This window comes from Castor canadensis, chromosome 3, assembly GCF_047511655.1.
Source record: "Castor canadensis chromosome 3, mCasCan1.hap1v2, whole genome shotgun sequence".
NCBI lineage: Eukaryota > Metazoa > Chordata > Mammalia > Rodentia > Castoridae > Castor > Castor canadensis.
Genome location: NC_133388.1, coordinates 182,864,207 through 182,881,358, shown reverse-complemented (window position 1 = coordinate 182,881,358; position 17,152 = coordinate 182,864,207). Strand labels below are relative to the sequence as shown.

General features: G+C 45.1%; 1 protein-coding gene across 14 annotated transcripts in view; it reads left to right on the top strand.

The window, feature by feature from the left end:
- Mtss1 (MTSS I-BAR domain containing 1) overlaps positions 1-17,152 on the top strand; it is a 149,020-nt gene that overhangs the window by 23,822 nt on the left and 108,046 nt on the right. For all 14 annotated transcript variants that reach the window (XM_074069185.1, XM_074069183.1, XM_074069176.1 and 11 more), the window contains exon 3: positions 2,638-2,711. In XM_074069185.1, coding sequence (XP_073925286.1) covers positions 2,638-2,711 — 74 coding nt within the window. The remainder of the gene's footprint in view (positions 1-2,637; positions 2,712-17,152) is intronic.

Below are 17,152 nucleotides of genomic sequence, written 5' to 3'. Positions count from 1 at the left end.
GGACAGTGGACTCCAGAACATGGCGTCTTTTCCATTTGCCCAATCCTGTCCCATTTCTTGCTTAAGACCTCCTAATTCATTCTGCTGGATCAGATCCACCTCCTTGTGCACAATTCAAGGGTCTACACCCGAGGCCTTCACCAGCCTCACCCCCCGGGGCTCCCTCTACTCCTACCCCACCTTTTTTTTTTTTTTTTTTGCATGCTCCCAGTAAATTGCTGTCATTGATTTCAAATAGGTTAGTCCCCACTCTGTGGGAGCTCTCCTCTGAGCTAAGACATTTATGTACATTTGTCCTCACTTGTCTTGGTTGACCGCTTTTCGTTGTCTGGCTTTCAGGCTGGCCAGGAAAGAAATGGTTTTCTTTCCCTTTGGCCAGGGAGGAGGCTAGAGCCTACAGTAAGTTGCACATAGAAAGTAAGACATGGAGTAATTCTGTCCTTGTTGTAATAAGGTACATTGCGTACCTTTTAACCACATTCTGGCCTCCTGAGGCCAGGAACCATTTCTGTATTATTTCATGGCTGAGAGCTTAGGTTTGTGTATTAGAGAAAGGGTAAAGTTACCTGCAGGAGAAGCAGGTAAGCCTTGGTGTATTTAAGCTGAATCACTCCTTCTACTTTGGATGCATATTTGCTTTGTCTCCGCAGAGAGGAGACAAGATGTCTTGTGACAGTGTCAGAAAGTGCAGTATGACTGTCACTTAAAGTTCCTAATTCCTCAAAATTGACCATCATTCTAATTTGCAGGGGAACTCTGGTGACTGTAATATGTAAGGCAGCTCTATAGCTGGCTTGCAAAATTCAGATGACTGACTTTGAGCTGAATGAGATTAAATCCAGCCACTGTGTCAGATATTAATTGTAAATCAGGGTGAGCTATTTATAAATCCCAGGATGTCTAATAAAGTTGACTGTCTTAGAATCTGCATTTGATGTCACCTCTTTAAAAAGTATGTTTAAGATGTGTGTGATTTTTTTTGGAATTTGAACAGAATGTCTTCTTGCTGTCCTGGAAACTCATTTTCAAGTTTGGCCCCATGGGACCTCTTATTTCATAACCACGGTTGCTGTGTTTAAAGACTATCTGTCCTATCCCTCCATTTTGAACTCTCTTCTTTCCAGTCCTTATTCTTCTTTTAGTGACTTGGCTTCCTCAGGACCGTTGGCTAGAGACTAGATTCATGTAAGAAATTCTTGAAAATCAGCAACTGCTCCAAGGTCCATTATAGTCCTTGCATGCTAGTTGGGGGCTTGTTGATTTGGCATGGAGTGGAGGCTGTCCTCATTATATGACTCCATAGGTCACAGCCTGAGGAAACCAGCAGGCCACAAGCCCAAGTCCTCTGATAGCACTCAAGGCAATGTTAAGAATCCAAAAAAGGCTGGGTGCAGTGGCTCATGCCTGTAATCCCAGCTACTTGGGAGGTAGAGATCAGGAGGATCACAGTTTAAGGCCAGCCCAGGGAAAAAATTAGTGACACCCTATTTCAACCAGTAAGCCAGGCGTGGTTGGGCACGCCTGAAGACATAGCTCTGTGGGAGGCATAGATAGGAGGATTGTGGTCTGAGGCCAGCCTGGACAAAAAATGAACCCTATGTGAAAAATAAAAAAGCTAAAAAAGAGTGGGGGGTGTGGCTGAAGAGGTAGAGCGCCTGCCTAGCAAGGTCTTGAAGTCCAACCACAGTACTGCCTCCACCCAAAAAAAGAATCCAGAAAGTTTCCTAGGACATTTCTGTCATTCTCAGCTCTTAGGAATTCACAGGGTACACTTGGATGAGCATCCTAGGGTTGAAAAAATGTCTTGGTTTCATCAGAGCTGGAATTCATGGGGAGAAGTCACCCTGCCGTCCAGGGTCTTGTCTTGCAGTGAGTTGAGCTCTGATGGGAACGAGCAATCTTCAAAGGCTGTCTGGCTCTGCAACCTCAGTTTCCCTTTCCCTACATGAGTATCCCTTCAGGATTGAGTCTCTCCCCCAACTCATGTGTGTAGATGTTATTTTCCTACTCTAGAGTTGATTTCATCTGTCTTATATATATATATATATATATATATAAAACAGATGGCGGGACTGGGATTTGTACCCAGGGCATTGCACTTGTTAGGCAGTGGCTCTACCACTTGAGCCACACCCCCAACCCCTTCTGCTTTAGTTATTTTTCAGATAGGAGCTTGTTCTTTTTTCCTGGGACCGGGTACAGATCATGATCTACCCACCTATACTTCCCACGTGGCTGGGATTACAGATGTGCCTCACCATGCCCAGCTTGTTGTTTCAGATGGTGGGGGAGTCTTGCTGACTTTTTGCTTGGGATGGCCTCCAAAAATAATCCTCACCATCTCCGCTTCCCAAGTGGCTGGGATTCTATTTATATTACTTAATGATGTTTTTTTCTTTTCAGTAGAAGCACCTGTCTTTTCCTCATTTGCAGAATGTTGCCTGGCAGTGATTTTTATGCAGTCAGAACATTAGTGGGGTGGAGCATGGGGAAGGAGTGAGGGTTTGTCCTAGTGCAGCCGAATGGTTTCTCCTGGAAGGCTTCGTTCACTCTGCAGTGGAGGTTTGGCCCTTGAGCTGTAGTGACTTTGCTAGCGTGAGACATTCCTCATGCCTTTGTTATCTGTTTGCATTTTAGGACGACAGTAGTAGCAGCAGCTGCCTTCTTGGACGCCTTTCAGAAAGTGGCCGACATGGCCACCAACACACGTGGTAAGCAGATGGAGGGCTGCCTTCCAGAGCTGGCTGAATCTGGCGTGTGGGCCCTTCCCCTGGGTGGCTTCACGAGGAGGTGGCGCTGAAGCTGTCAGCGTAGCTGGCTCAGTGTTCGCTTTCTTAACCGATGTGGGGTGTCACGTATTAGGAGTTGTAACCAGTGCCCTGGATAATAAAGCACACGTGAGGGAGCATGAGAAAGAAAGAGAAGGAAGCACTGTTTCTGCACAAGTGGCCAGGTGCCATCTGAGCGTGGCAGTGGCTGCTGGCTGCAGAGCCTTGAACTTGGCCTGGTGCACTTTGCTTTTTCCTGTCCTGTCCTGGTTGTCCCATGTCTTCCTTGCTCCCTTGTGGAAGGGAAGCCCTGGAGATGACTCCATAGCCACTTTTCGGGGCTCGCGTCAAACAAGGGACCGTGTTGTAATGAGTACAGGACCTGGGTGCCGTACGTGTGCGTGTGTCTCCCATGCTGGACTGAAGGCCCCTTGAGCCAGAGACCATGACGTAGTCACATCTGAGCCCTCACAAGAGTGCCCGGAACACAGCTGATGTTTAAAGTATGTTTGTTCAATCAAAAATACAGAGGGAAATCTGAAAAGGGCTAATGGTTTCAGTGAGTGCAAAGAACATTCCTAACACATGAAAGGAACAGGAGAAAATGCCAGGACTGTGACCGCCTCTGTCTTTGTCATTACTGCATCACCAGTGATGTAGCCGTTCCCGGGCAGGGGGTGCTTTCCGCTTTCCCCTCCATCTAGTGCAGCCCCTCTCCCCTGTCTCTGGCTTCCTGTACCTTTGTGGATCTCCTTGCTGCAGTCATGGCTGCATTCCTGTTTTCTTTCTCTCTCTCTCTCTCTCTCTCTCTCTCTCTCTCTCTCTCTCTCTCTCTCTCTCTCTCTCTCGTAGTACTGGGGCTTGCTAGGTAGACACTCTAACACTTGAGCCACTCCACCAGCTCTTTTTAGTGATGGGTTTTTTGAGGTAGGGTCTTGTGAACTATTTACCTGGGCTGGCTCCGATCCAAAGATCCTCCTGATCTCTGCCTCCTGAGTAGCTAGGATTACAGGCGTGAGCCACTAGCACCCGGCTTTCCTGTTCTCTTCATTGTCATGGTGACATTGGAGAGTTTGGGTATTGTGGGCAGTCATTGGGGACTGTCCTTCAGTTCTCTGAAGCACGCCGTAGGCACCCCCAGCAGACCACAGGTACTTAACTAAACACCCAGATGGATTTATAGCTAGGGTACTTCTTGTGCATTTAAGAAACTCCAACTCTGATTACAGTACTCTCGTGGGACCACAAACATCCATCCTCATCCTGGACAAGCTTGCCACTAGTGGCATGCCAGTGTGGAAATAGTGTGTGTGGCACGGTGACAGCGGAGGGACAGAGTGCTAGGGGAATACAGAAAGTGAGCAGTTAACCTGGCCTGGGGACTCAGGGACATTTTCTCAGGGGAAGCACTATTTTTCCTCCTTTCCACGATGAGACCGTTGCAGAAGGCTCCCTAGGAGAATGCCATCAGAGCCCTGGACTCCACGTCTGGTTTTAAACATAGCTTGCGTGTGTCTGTTCCAGAAAGTTCAGAAACTACAAGCCTGGAGAAGAGCCTAGCGTGCAGACTGATGGTTACCACTGTTAATGACTGGCTTGCTTCTTGTTTTTTCTCTCTCAGCAGTGTCTGGAATTGGGTTTGTCAGCCATATTGGTGTTTTTCTAGAATTCTTCTTTTTTTTTTTTTTTTTAATGTTGTGCTACTATTTGAAAGAACTTAGATACGTCCGTCACTTCCTGTGGTATGAAGCTGAGCGTTTGAAAGCATTGCTCCCAGGGTGGTTCTTGGTGGGGAACTGGACAGCCTGGGAATCCTATGGCTCAAAGGAAGGGAAACAGAGCAATGGCTTGTGGGAAAAGATGGAAGAGGTCCTCTGTGGTGTGGGTGATTGTGTGGAGCCAGACTTTGGAGGTGAGGCATGTGGTCAAAGACAGATAATGTCACAGTGAATAGATGCTGTGGGAACATCTTTAAACTGTTTGATTTCAGGTCATTTTAATCATGTCAGAATACTGTTTGGAATCCATACTGGTATGAAAGTGTGGGAACTCTTACATGACCTAAAACGTATATAGTGGATAGCAAGAAGGTGTGTTTGAGGAAGATAAGAGAAACTTTAAGTCAGGCTTGGTGGTATACGCCTATAATCCCAGAACTCTGGAGGCTGAGGCAGGAGTTTGGCAAGTTCGAGGCCAGCCTGGGCTACATAATGAAACCCTGTCTGAAAAAACAAAAAAGACAGAGAGAAACATTTGTCTCTAAAGTTAACAAATATCAGATGTGATTTGAAGCTAATTTTTAGTTAAAAATGGAAAAATACCCCGCATACTTTTTAAAAAATTCCCTAAGTGAAGATCTGCGAAGTAAAATCTGCTCTCACACCTCTCAGAAGTTGGGTTTAGTGGCCACCGTAGGTGTTTTTGTGTATGTCAACAAACACATGTAGCTGCAGAAAGCATGTGTGAAGTCATTCCTGGAACAGGATCATCTGTGTGATGTTTCTTAGAAGGCAGCCCCTCGGAACCCCACGCGCCTGTGCCTGTACCCCGTGTGCAGTAACTGTCTTCCCACGTCTGAGCCTAGGCATCTGCTGTTCACCGTCTGGATACAGTGCTGTCATTGTTCTACTGATGCATACTTAGATCTGTTTCTCATACTGGACGCATCACCAAGGAAATGACGAATCTGCAGAAGTGCTCAAGCCGTGGGTCAGTAGCACGTGCATTTAGCCTTCAGGATGGCCTGGACCAGAACTCAGGGCAGATTGCAGTGGGATAGTTACCTCTGCAGTGGGATAGTTACCTCTGCCCAGAGCCCATTTTTACTCAGGCCAGTCTTTTGCTCGCAGGATGTAGGTGTATTTGTGTGTGTGTGTGGGGGGGGGCGGAGAGGGAGAGAGACAGGGTCTTGCTTATATCCATGGCCAGCCTCAAACTCATTTTGCAGCCCAGGCCTGCTGTGAATTCATGATCCTTGTGCTTCAGCCTCCAGAGTGCTGGGATTATAGCTGTGTGCCACCATGTACAACTCATGGGTATTTTTTTTTTAAGTTCCTCTTTTCTGAAGTGGAAGAAGGGAATTGTAGTTACTTTTCACTTTTTATGGTCACTTTTTTGTGCAATAGCACACCAGGACTTCTAACCATAACTTATCCATTGATTAAACGTTTCTTGTATCTACCTCTCCTCTGCTCCCCTTGGCCTCGGGTAGCCACCATCCACTCTCAACTTTTGTGAGATTAACTTTTCAAGATTCCACATTTGATGAGATCCTGTTCTGTGCCTGGCTTATTTCATTTCACATAATGGTATCCAGTTCCCATGCATACCATCACAAATGCCAGAATCCCATTCTTTTTTATGGCCAAATAGTATTCCATCGTGAATACAGATCACCTTTTCTTTATCCGTTCTATCACCGAACACTTAGGTGGCTTCCATTTTTTGGCTACTGTGAATAGTGCTGCAGTAACCATGGGCTTTCCATGTCTCTTCAATATACTGATTTCATTTCCTTTTGGCTGTATTCCTTGTAGAGGGATAGCTGGATTGTGTGGAGTTCTATTTGTAGTTTGTTGAGGAACCTTCACACTGTTCTCCAGTAAAGGCTACGCAAATTCACATTCCCACCAACAATGCACAAGGGTTCCCTTTTCCTCCTGTCCTCACCAGCCTGGTTATCTTTGTCTTTCCAGTGACAGCTGTTCTTAATGGGGTGGGCGCTGTCATGGCATGGCTTTGATTTGCATTTCCTCAAAGATTAGCACTGGTGAACATTTTCAGTATACCTGTTGGCCATTCAGATGTCATCTTTTGCCGTTATTCTTAAACACATCTCTTTTGGGAAATGTCTAGAATTTCAGGCTCACAGGTCTCTGGTTTCCAGAATATTAGCAGTTGATACTGTTTCCCAAAGGAAATAGCTCTGAAGGGTCTTTGTCCTTTTCAACAAATCTTTTTCTACCAGTTATCAAGAAAATTTACTTGGGAAAAACTTTTAAAATTAGTCACTCTGAGTGAAAAATCAATCTAGTCATTATATACTTAAATTAAATAGAATATCAAATATGTTAGAACTCTATTTTATTCATTTTTTAAGTGAGTGTAAGTTGACTACTATATGCATGTTTTGATTAATAATTATGTATGGAATTTGAGTTTATTAGCACTGGGCACACAGTCTCCCTAATTTATTGATTTTTAGATTTTGGAATGAATATGTAATTTGGATTAAATATGGAAGCACACCCATTTTCTGGGTTATTGGCCATACAAAATTAGTTTGTAGCCATTCACTGTATATAAAATTGTAGAACCGAGGGTCTCTATTTTCTTTGGGTCCATAATAGACCAGCATATGCCTAGTCTAGGAGCTGAGAAACCTTTGAACTTGCCATGAGTTTGTCTGGGTTACTTAAAAAATAAGGAGAGGAAAATGAAGGAAATAAGAATGAGGGCTCTTCACACCCTACAGTAGAGGTGGCCTGTGTTGGGGAGTCATGTGTTCACACCTAAGAGCCACCCTGAATCATTGGTGACTGGCTTGGGGCAGGTGTAGTGTGAGCCACCTCTGAGTCAGCAGTGGCCCTCAGTGGCCTCAGCATCCTTTGCTGTGTCAGCTCTGTGGGTCTTTGTAGTTACTTTTATAGCTTTGAAAAACTGTCTTGGGAATGTTTAGATGGTGACACACCAAACCCAGAGGAAAGAGTTTAAGGTTTAAGGTTTTTAAAAGGGAAAGATCCCAAGTAGACTAGATCCTCTTCCCTCTTCTGTGTCCCCAAACTTTAAAAGTGGGCATGGCTTTCTTCTTGAAAATCATTGTTGCTAACCTTTCTTGAATATGTACCGTGGCCTTGGCTCTGTTCTGAGTGGCCTGTATAGAGAGCTGTTGTCCCTTAGCTGCTGGGGATACATTGCAGGACCCCCAGTGGATGCCTGAAACCTCACATAGTATCTAACCCTAGTGAATATCACATTTTCCCCACACATGCATGCTTGTGATAAAGTTTAGTTTATAAATCGTGCATAGTCAGGTTAATAATAACTAGTAAAATAGAACAGTTACAACAATGTACCGTAATAAAATTATTTCAAACTTTCTTATTTTTGGAATTTTCCAAAACCACCAATAAGGAAGGAGACTGCTATGTGAAGTCTTTCTGTTCTCACAGCAGCCCATGGAGAAGGTATCTACAGGGACCTCCACTTAGGTGATGAAACAGGGACCTAGGAAGTGCACCAAAACTGACCAAGGCCACGCAGCTGGTGAAACTGGAGTCCCACTCAGACTTCAGCCATTAAATGAGGATTTTTATGTAAGGAGCTCCTGACTTAGGATAAGCTTAAGTTGCTTTTAAAGTTACTCCATCTCAAACGTGTTCAAAAAGCAATCCAGGCAAAATCTTGGAAGGAGGTCTGGATCTGGCTAGGAGATGCCTGGGCTAAAGTCCTGAGTGCCAGCTGTGTGACCCAAGCTAAGTCACACCACTTCTCTGGGCTTTGACTTTCCTACCTATAAAGGAAGTAGGGTCTTAGGGCCTTTTATGGCTCTAATATTCTCTGATTTTAAATGTTGCTTTGGTCCTATTAAATTCATGAATATAGATGAGGTTGGGCAGTGTATTTTTCCTTTTTCTATATTATCTTTGGAACTGCCAAATTTAGGAAGCAACACTAATCAGAGGGAAATGAAGGGACAAGGGTTAATGTATGATTTATGTATTTATTTATTTTGGTGGGGCTGTGGTTTGAACTCAGGGCTTCATGCATGCAAAGCAGGCAGTCTGCTGCTTGAACCACATCTCCAAGGGAGAGGCTTAGAAAAGTAAGAAACAGAGACAGATGGGTATTTGCTTTCATTCAAGTTATGAGAAAGGCGCGTGAAGAGGGTGAGGGTCGGGCTCTATTTTAACCTGTGAGCGTGGATCACCATGGCTGTCAAAGATCTCTGTGACTTGTTGGTGAAGTAAGCTTGGTTCTTTAAAAGTGTCACGTGTTTTTAGCATGTGGTACATGTTTTCAGCATGGATTTTTGTTAAATCTCTGACATGAGCATCATTACTCCAGCCTTGCCTCATACCTGTGTGGTCAGAATGGTTGGATGGCACCCAGGAATCTCTGATGTTTGAAAGCTTCCCAGGAGAGTTTGCTCCCTTGAAGCTCATGTTGCACTTGAGGCCTCTTGCCATGTCACCGTGACCTACCTGTCCAATGGCATCTCCTCCTGGCTCACTGTTCCTATGCCCTTAGGACCACTGATTCTTCTGTTGGCACCTGTGCATCCCAAGCCTGGATTTCCCTTTCCAGGCCACCTCTGTGCCCCCTCTTATGACAAGGACCTGCTGCTTGTCTTCCAAGAGCAGTTTGAGGTTCTCATAGCCTGAGAAACCTTGTCTCCTTGCAAGAAGCGTGTGGAGTCTTTCTTCAGGGTCTTTGCCCCACTGTCCTGTCACCATCTTCCTCACCTCTTTGAAAGCTCCAGGACTGGCATGTCTGTCCTCCTTTTCTGAGGAGCCTGGACTCCCCAGTGCTCAGCGTTTGGCATCTAGCAGATGCAGACATTGCTGGACGAGTGACCAAATGTACACAGTGGCTTCCCCATGCAAGGGCCGCAGTGGATGCTGGTGGAAGGGTCAGTCCCTTCTCCGTGTATGTCGCAGGAGCCTGCTGGGACACCATCTCGGCCAAATAACACTTGGAAGTGCAGAATGTGAATGTCGGTGACCTGTCCCTGCTGGCCTCCGTGGGACATGTCATATTTCATTGGGGCTGGAGGGGCCCCACATATCCGTGAGGAGACCATGGGACAGGCAGGTGGGTGGAAGGTGACCGACCACCTGTGCCTGGCTGGGTGGGGGAAGGGAGGGGAGCTTCCTTTGAAAGGTGGGTGGTGCTGGGAAGCTGTGCCCAAGCTCCACCCGGACTGTGCCGTTACCCTGAGTTTCACTTTAACCAGATTCTTTAACTGAGACCTTAGTAGCCCTGACTTCCGACTTTGCTGTTGGAGTCTAGAACTCTTTTTCATGTAATGAGAGCCTTGCGATTTCTACCTACAAAGCTCTTTAGCCTTAGGGTGAAAACAAGAAACCAAAAAACCAAAAAAAACCCTTTTCATTGAAAAAAAAAAAAAAGACATTAAAAAAGCCCTTCTGTCAGGCCTGGCTGGAACCAAATATTTTTGAAATATTACCTTAAAGGAATGTAGTCAAATGTGTTCACTTGATTAAAGTGTGCTCGACCAACGTGCGGCCACCAGTCGTAAGCTGCCTGTGCTCTTGACTCAGAAAACTCTGTTGAGTTTCATTTTTGGAGTTTTGAACTTGACCTCTTGGTTTTGGTTCTCATGAACGATGCTCAGGAAGCCTGAAGCATGTTTTGCCCTGCAGGTAGTGGGTAGACTCTGAAATGTCTCATTGCTGTATTGTAGCCGGATGGGGGCTAAGAACAAAGCCATAAAAGCTAAAAACTTTGATGCAGTAGTTGGCCAAAGTAGGAACAGGCTGAGCAGAGACAAAGCATTTGTTTTTCTCCCCTTCTTTCTTTTCTGTTCACTTTGATTTGCTTTTAACTGTGGTCCTTATGCCAGGACTTGATGGTCCTGTGTGACTGTGGTGACTGAAACCAGGCAGTCTGGCCAGGCTCATTCTGTGCCGTGGAATTTGCTTTAAAGATAGATGTGTTGTATGTGTGTGCTGTCTACTATGATAGCCACTAACCACAGGTGACTCTTTTGCACTTGATGTGTGGCCAGTGTTCTTGAGGAACTGAATTTTTAATTTTTTAAAATTTCAATGAACTTTGAACAACCACAAGTAGCCAGTGGCTCCCGAATTGCATGGTGGAGGTCTAGGGACATTCATTAGTCCGACAAGAGAGGCTGGTTCTGCTGTCACAGAAAATGTAACGTGTTATGAGTCATCTGACCGCTGTTTCACATCAGAAAGGTTTGTTGAGGACATACTAAGCCCTTAGGGCCCTGGGGTAGCGAAGGTTGCTAGGCAGGGGTCTGGGTTCTGAGGCATCGAGTTAGAGGGTGGTAGAAGCTTTGTGCAGGCATGTGGGGATGGGGGGGCATGCAAACAGTAATTATAGTTATAGACAATAAATGCACCCCTTCTTTTTAAAGTATGTCCATTTCATGCATTTTCAGTAGATACCTTGTTCCTAAGTAAGGGTTGGCTTCTGAGGAGGGAATCTTATTCTTTTAAAATACAGGGTGAGTATCCCTAACGTGGCATTCTGAAATCTAAAATCTTCCAAAATCGGAACTCTTTTGAGTATCAACATGACACCACAAGTGGGAAATTCCACACTATAAAACTTTGTCTTACGTACAAAATTACCCAAGATGCTATATAAAATCATCTTCAGGCCATGTGTATCTAAGGAACATACATGAACTTGGTGTTTAGGCTTGGGTCCGATCCCCACATCATCTCATTACCTCATTCCAAAATCTGGAAAAAAAAATCAGCAGTGCAAAATACTGGTGGCCTCAGGCATATCAGAAAGGCTATATATAAGGTGCAAATAAGCACGCAATGCATGGGTAGGCACACGTGTATCTGTGGAGTTAAATTTCATGGGAGGGAGGTGGTTGGGGGGAACATAGGCTCCAAAAGGCTGCTTACAGGAGCAATGTGTGTGTGTGGGGGCGTTTGAAATGTGAGTGCTTTGTGATGAAGGCCTGTCGTTTAAGCCAGGTCAGCCTCTCACTGGCTGCCCACGTTTACGTACAATGAATTTTTATGAGCTGAGAAGTGTGATTGCTGTGAGATACTTTATCTGAAATAAGGAATTTGGCAAATGAAGGCTTGCCCAAAAAGTCTATACCTGTGGAACAATAACCAGGATGAGAGGCAGTGATGACAGACCTACCTCTACTTGGATTTGTATTTTCCACACATAAATAGTCTTTAGCCACAAATGCAAAGACAAATGCGAAGAGCAGTGTTAGTGCTGGGTCCTGTCAAACCAGCAGCCCCTTGTTGGGTGGATTGTATAGCTTTCATCTTTTTAATGTGGTTTTTTTGTTGTTAGTTGAAGGAACTACAACTTTAGACTTAGATATAGCAAATTCTTGCCTAAAATGCTAAGCCCTCCCCCACAAAAAATCCCCAAATCTGTTCTTCCAGGATGACTAGGTTGCATGCACAGCAGGCCTCTGGCATGCTTACTGCTTTGCAGCGGGTTGTGGTGGCCCCTGAACTTGGGATAGATCCATGGTCGCCCCGTTCACTTTTACCATCCTAACTTTGTGTGTGTATATATATATATATGTGTGTGTAGACATATGTTCTTATCATGAATATTCATATGGTCTCAATCTTAAAGTATGAATAAAGTACTGTATAAATTATTGGTAGCTTGCATAAATAATTAGTACAATCATAATGGCTATAGGTTTTAGCTATAGCTGTAGCTATGTAAACACAGCTTCAAGTAAAATCCCTCAGCTCCTAATCCTCCTATGCAGACATTTTCTAGCTTTCATCAGCCTAGTCATGGGTGACATGAAAAGTACAATGCCACATTAGCTGGGTTCATAAATGGCAGATTCTGCTCTTGGGTTCCTCTGTTTAGTGCTTTTCTACTCTGATATATACCTGGAGCCATTTTAACTCATTAGCCCAATATATTAAGTCTTGGACATTTTGCTTAGCATAAAACAACTTTTTAAAAATAGCCCATTAGGGCTGAAGGCAACTAGCACCTGCCTAGCAAGCTTGAAGCCCTGGGTTCAGATCCCAGGACCACCACAAAAAACAAAACAACAACAACAAAACCCAAAACGAAAAACAGCTCACCAATATAAAGTGTTTTAGAGCTAACTTTTTTGGTGGGGGGAGATGTGCTTTCTATGAAACTCAGAGTTGACATTGAGTCTGGTGTGTGTATTTTAACATTTTTACAAATCGTAAAGGAATTCACAGATCTAGTGATGTTTTCATTTTGTGTATTTTTAAAAGTAAGTCTTAATTTTCTCCTTTTGGGGCTGGTGGTTGATGTGTTTATTTGCATGAGTAAATAGGCATATTCTGAGAGGTTTGGAATTGTGAACTGAGCATTTCTGGTGATCAAGTGAAATCCGTCTTTCCTAACCCACTGATCTTTTCTTGATATTAAAACCAATGCCTGATCACAGCACCATTTGGAGTCTCTTTCTCCAAGTGGCCTTTTTACTGATCGTTGGTTGGGTAGCAGCAGCTACCAGAGAAGGGCTGTTCTTTGAAGTTGACCTGTGTTCCTGTCTGGGTAGTGTTTCGCTTTGAACTGTGTCTTCCTGGAATGACACTTGAGAGAGAGGTCATCTGCGTTCGTTAGTTAGCCTGAAAGGAATTTGCCCAAATCCCATTTTCCTAAAGCATATTCTGCATTAGTAAGCAGGGTGACATCAGAATTCTACACTCTGCAGCAAGGATGGGGAGGGTTGCCAGAATCCTACACCCGGGCACATCCCGAACATCCCATAGCACATTTTTTTTCTTGTTCCGCTCAACGGTGTTTCTCATTTTGCCTTAGTGTATTTGTGTAGGTGATGCCTGAGTTAGGTTGTGTGCTGCTGTCTGTCTAACCCCAGCAGCCCTAATCAGTACTGGTGAATTGGTGTAGCAAAGGCAGTGGGGAGAAAGGAGAATGGGCCCAGCTTGGAGAGGAAGTGTGTTTTGATGGGCGACTGAGTTGATCTGTGCAGATTGCGGTCATTTGTGTTGTGAGTCAGTTTACATCATGAAGTGGTTCGCTTAGCAGTCCCGTCCGGAGTTCATAGAGCTGCCACGTGTTCTGTTAACATGCAGGGTCCATTGCCTCCCCATCTGTTCCCCCAACCCGCCCTTTCTATCCATAGTAGCCCCCGGCCCCACTGCCGCACACACAATCCATTGTAGACACTTGGGGAAAACGCTGGTTAACATTCATGGAAGAATGTAATTATTTTAGTTCATATGGATCAAGTAAGACTTATTTTTTTTTTTAAGTAAAGCTTTCGATCATTTTCCACAGAGGCATGAACTTGGTTTAGTTTGCCCTGCCCTTCTCAGATAAAAATAGTCATTTGAAATGTAAATGTGAACTTCAATTCACTTGAAGTTGTCACACTAGCATTTTTCTAGGATGGGTCTGTCCTGACAGAATGCATAGATGCCTGCTCTTTGCTCCTCCTATAAAGTCCCAGCCCAAAGACAGGCACAGACTGTGGATGGAAACCACTTAGAACCGTATTATACCTTACATGTGCGTGTGCCCACTGCTGTAGGAAAAATGTGTTATTTGGTAAATAACTCGGAGAATAAAGAGTATTCAAAGGTCCTCTGTCACCAAGAATCTGGCAGTGAATTCTCCTGATGCATTTTAAAGAAGTTAGATTTTATGTGCTCTTTTCAATAAGCATATAAAGTGAGAATTGCCTGGAAGGTTTTCTTTTTTAAATGTAACTCTCTGGTCTTTCATTTTAAAGAAGGTACAGGGTGTTTTGTTTATTTTTTTCTTCTTATAGCTCATCTATTATCTAGTGCATTCTTTTCATTAGTATAGGAGAAATTGAGTCTCAACAGTTAAGTCACTTGCTCAAGGCTCCTGAACTAGTAATGAGGAAGTGGGGATCAGCCCTGGGCTTTCCTTAACGTGATTTCCACTCACAGCTGCCTCGCGAACCTCACAGTTGTCCTCTTGGTGTTATGGTCAGGGTGTTCAGTTGCGGAATCACCAGGGCTCTGGAAAAAAAAGTCTCTGCCTTGTGTTCTCAAGTTGATGATCACTTATGAACATTTTTGTTTGCTTCTTTAATTAGTAATCTTTGGTCATCTGATTTTCCGAAGCAGTTTTCTGCTTCCATTCTAATCCTTTTTTATGAAAGCTATTTTTGTTTTCTTTTAACTTTTTTTTTTTGTGTGCGTGCTTACATTTTAAATCATTTGTTATAGTTGACATAAGCTTGTTAACTGTAAGAATAACGAGGCTTCTATTTGTCTGCATTACCTGGTAGCAACACACACATGCACGCACACGCATACGTGGATTTTGATTCCCAAATGTTTACCCTCGCCATGGAATTCTTCTTTCTAGTAAAAGACACCGCAGTGGAAATCTGCAGCATTTCCTGCTGTGTGTGCCAGTGCCCAGGGACCGCGGTTACCATGGAAACTAATATCCAGCCTCTGAATGGTACTTCCCTTTAGAGCCACATCTGAGCGCATTTCACAGTTCAATACTATGCTCTTCTTCCAGCCTTTAAAATATAAAAAGGGGTGGGGGAAGCTGATTGATTACAAAGAAAATGAAAAGATACGGATTCGGCTAAGGCAGTCTTCTCTCTGAAGACCCCTAACATGCCCCCTTTTAATGTGATCGTCAGGAATGGGCGGTGCAGTTTCCCAAAGATGGCAGAGGCATCTGATCAGATACAAAGGAATTGTGAAGGAGCTGGTGAAAATCCCTCTCTCTGTCCTGCTAACCTAGAGCTTCTCTAGGACAAAGAGAGGATGACCTGCACTGACCTGCTGACTCTCGCTGGGTCCCATTGGCTTGGCAGAAGGGCTTGGTGGCAGACAAAAGACCTTCAGTGCTCCGCATGTGCAACCAGCCTGCACTTCCTGCCCCCATCCTCCCAGAACTGCCCAGAGAACCAAATTGAGAGCCTGGGATTTCGTGCCGGATCTCGGCTCTTGAGTTGCCCTTTCAGCACGTGACTGCCATCCGTGCTGTGTACAGGTGGATGCTGACCACCCACGAGAGCACCCCTTCATTTGGATAATACGATTGAAACCCAAGTGCAAGATGCGTTGCTTGTCCCCAAACTGCAGGGGATAATGTAAACGCACCCCTGACCTCCCAGTAGCCACCAGCTACAGGTGGGTTTACAGAATGTGCAGTAGGAGATGAGTCTGCTCTCTGCGCAGACACAGACTCCTGTTAGTGACCTTGAAGGAGTACAGTTGCCACCACCCTTGTTTAGAAGGACGTCTGTTGCCCTGGTGTTTGTTTTCCCAATTGTGTTTGTAGAAAGCAAATGCTGGGAGTGTGTGCTTTCTGGAAACAGGGAGGTGCCCCAGAGCCTTTGCCTGTCACAGGTGGTGAGGTCTCAGCCCAGTCTTGGCTTTGCTATGGGTCTCCTTCTGGGAGGCAGGAGACAGCCGGTTGAGGAAGGCAGTAGAATCCCAACTTGCAAACCAGGAAACTGGCTTGGTGACTTGAAGTGCCCTGGTTAAAACATGGTCACACAATTGTGAGGCCTCAGAGTGGGGTGTGTGGGCCTGTGTGATGCTTCAACCCGTGTTTTTTCTACCTCAGGGATCAATCATGTAGAACCACAGAGCACTTAGACCTTGACCTTCAGGCCAGGTCATTCCTTGTGTGGTGAGGTGCCCTGTGCCTCGCAGGGGGTTTAGCAGTATCCCTGGCCTCAGCCCTCTGCAGTTACATAAATCAGAAATGTCACTAGGCGATGCTGAGTGCCTCCTGGGGAGCAAAATTGCCCATGACTGAGAACATCAAGCTAGACCTTTGGGGTATTTTAGTGGGCAATTTGTGCCTTTTTTGAGGCACTTGTGAATAGCTGGGTTCATGTAAGAAGGTTTTTAGTTATTCAGAGCTAAGTTATGACTTCAGAAATCTGACAGTTGGGTCATTGTTTCATTGAGGAGCCACTGCCATGCCACAATTTCTATGTAAAACTCCCTAAAGAGTTCACCTCATACTAAAAAGCTTCCCTTCTTTTTTAGCAGACGGTCCCAGTGTATAATAAGCAGGGTTTTCCCCTAAAAGATGGAGTGTAATGAGAACAGTGGCAGAGTGTGAAGAGTGTATGGGGTCCTCCTGGCTGTGGAGCTGCCTCCCGGATGGAAGGTATTTTGTGGGCCCAGTGGGGGTAGGGAGGCTGCTCTAGGCCTGCTCTACCCTTGTCACTGGTGGCCTTGGGTGGCTGAGTACAGTCTAGCACGCCGAGGTTGTTGTCTACAAGATGACAGTCAAGTCTCGTGCCTGCTCTGCAGGGTGAGCATGGGCTCAAATGAGGGGGTGCACACACCACTCCCCTGTGCCTTGGTCATCTCCATTTTTGCTTGAGGCTCAGGGGTATCCCACCAGCTCCCCTGCCCAGGACCTGGGCTTCTCCTTCTTGTCATTGGGCTGTGCAGCACCTGCTCTTTCACCAAGCTGGGAGCCTCTGCAAGGTGACAACTTGTTTATCTATTAACAAACTGTGTGCCTAGTTCCCCCCCACTTCTTTTGTGCCCCCTTTTCTCCCCCCTCCTCCCTCCTTCCCTTCTCTCCCTCTTCTCTTCCCCTCTTTCTCTTCCTTGCCCTTCTCTTCCTCTTTCCTTCCTTTCCTTTCTTTTTTTTTTCTTTTATTCATATATGCATACAATGTTTGGGTCATTTCTCCCTCT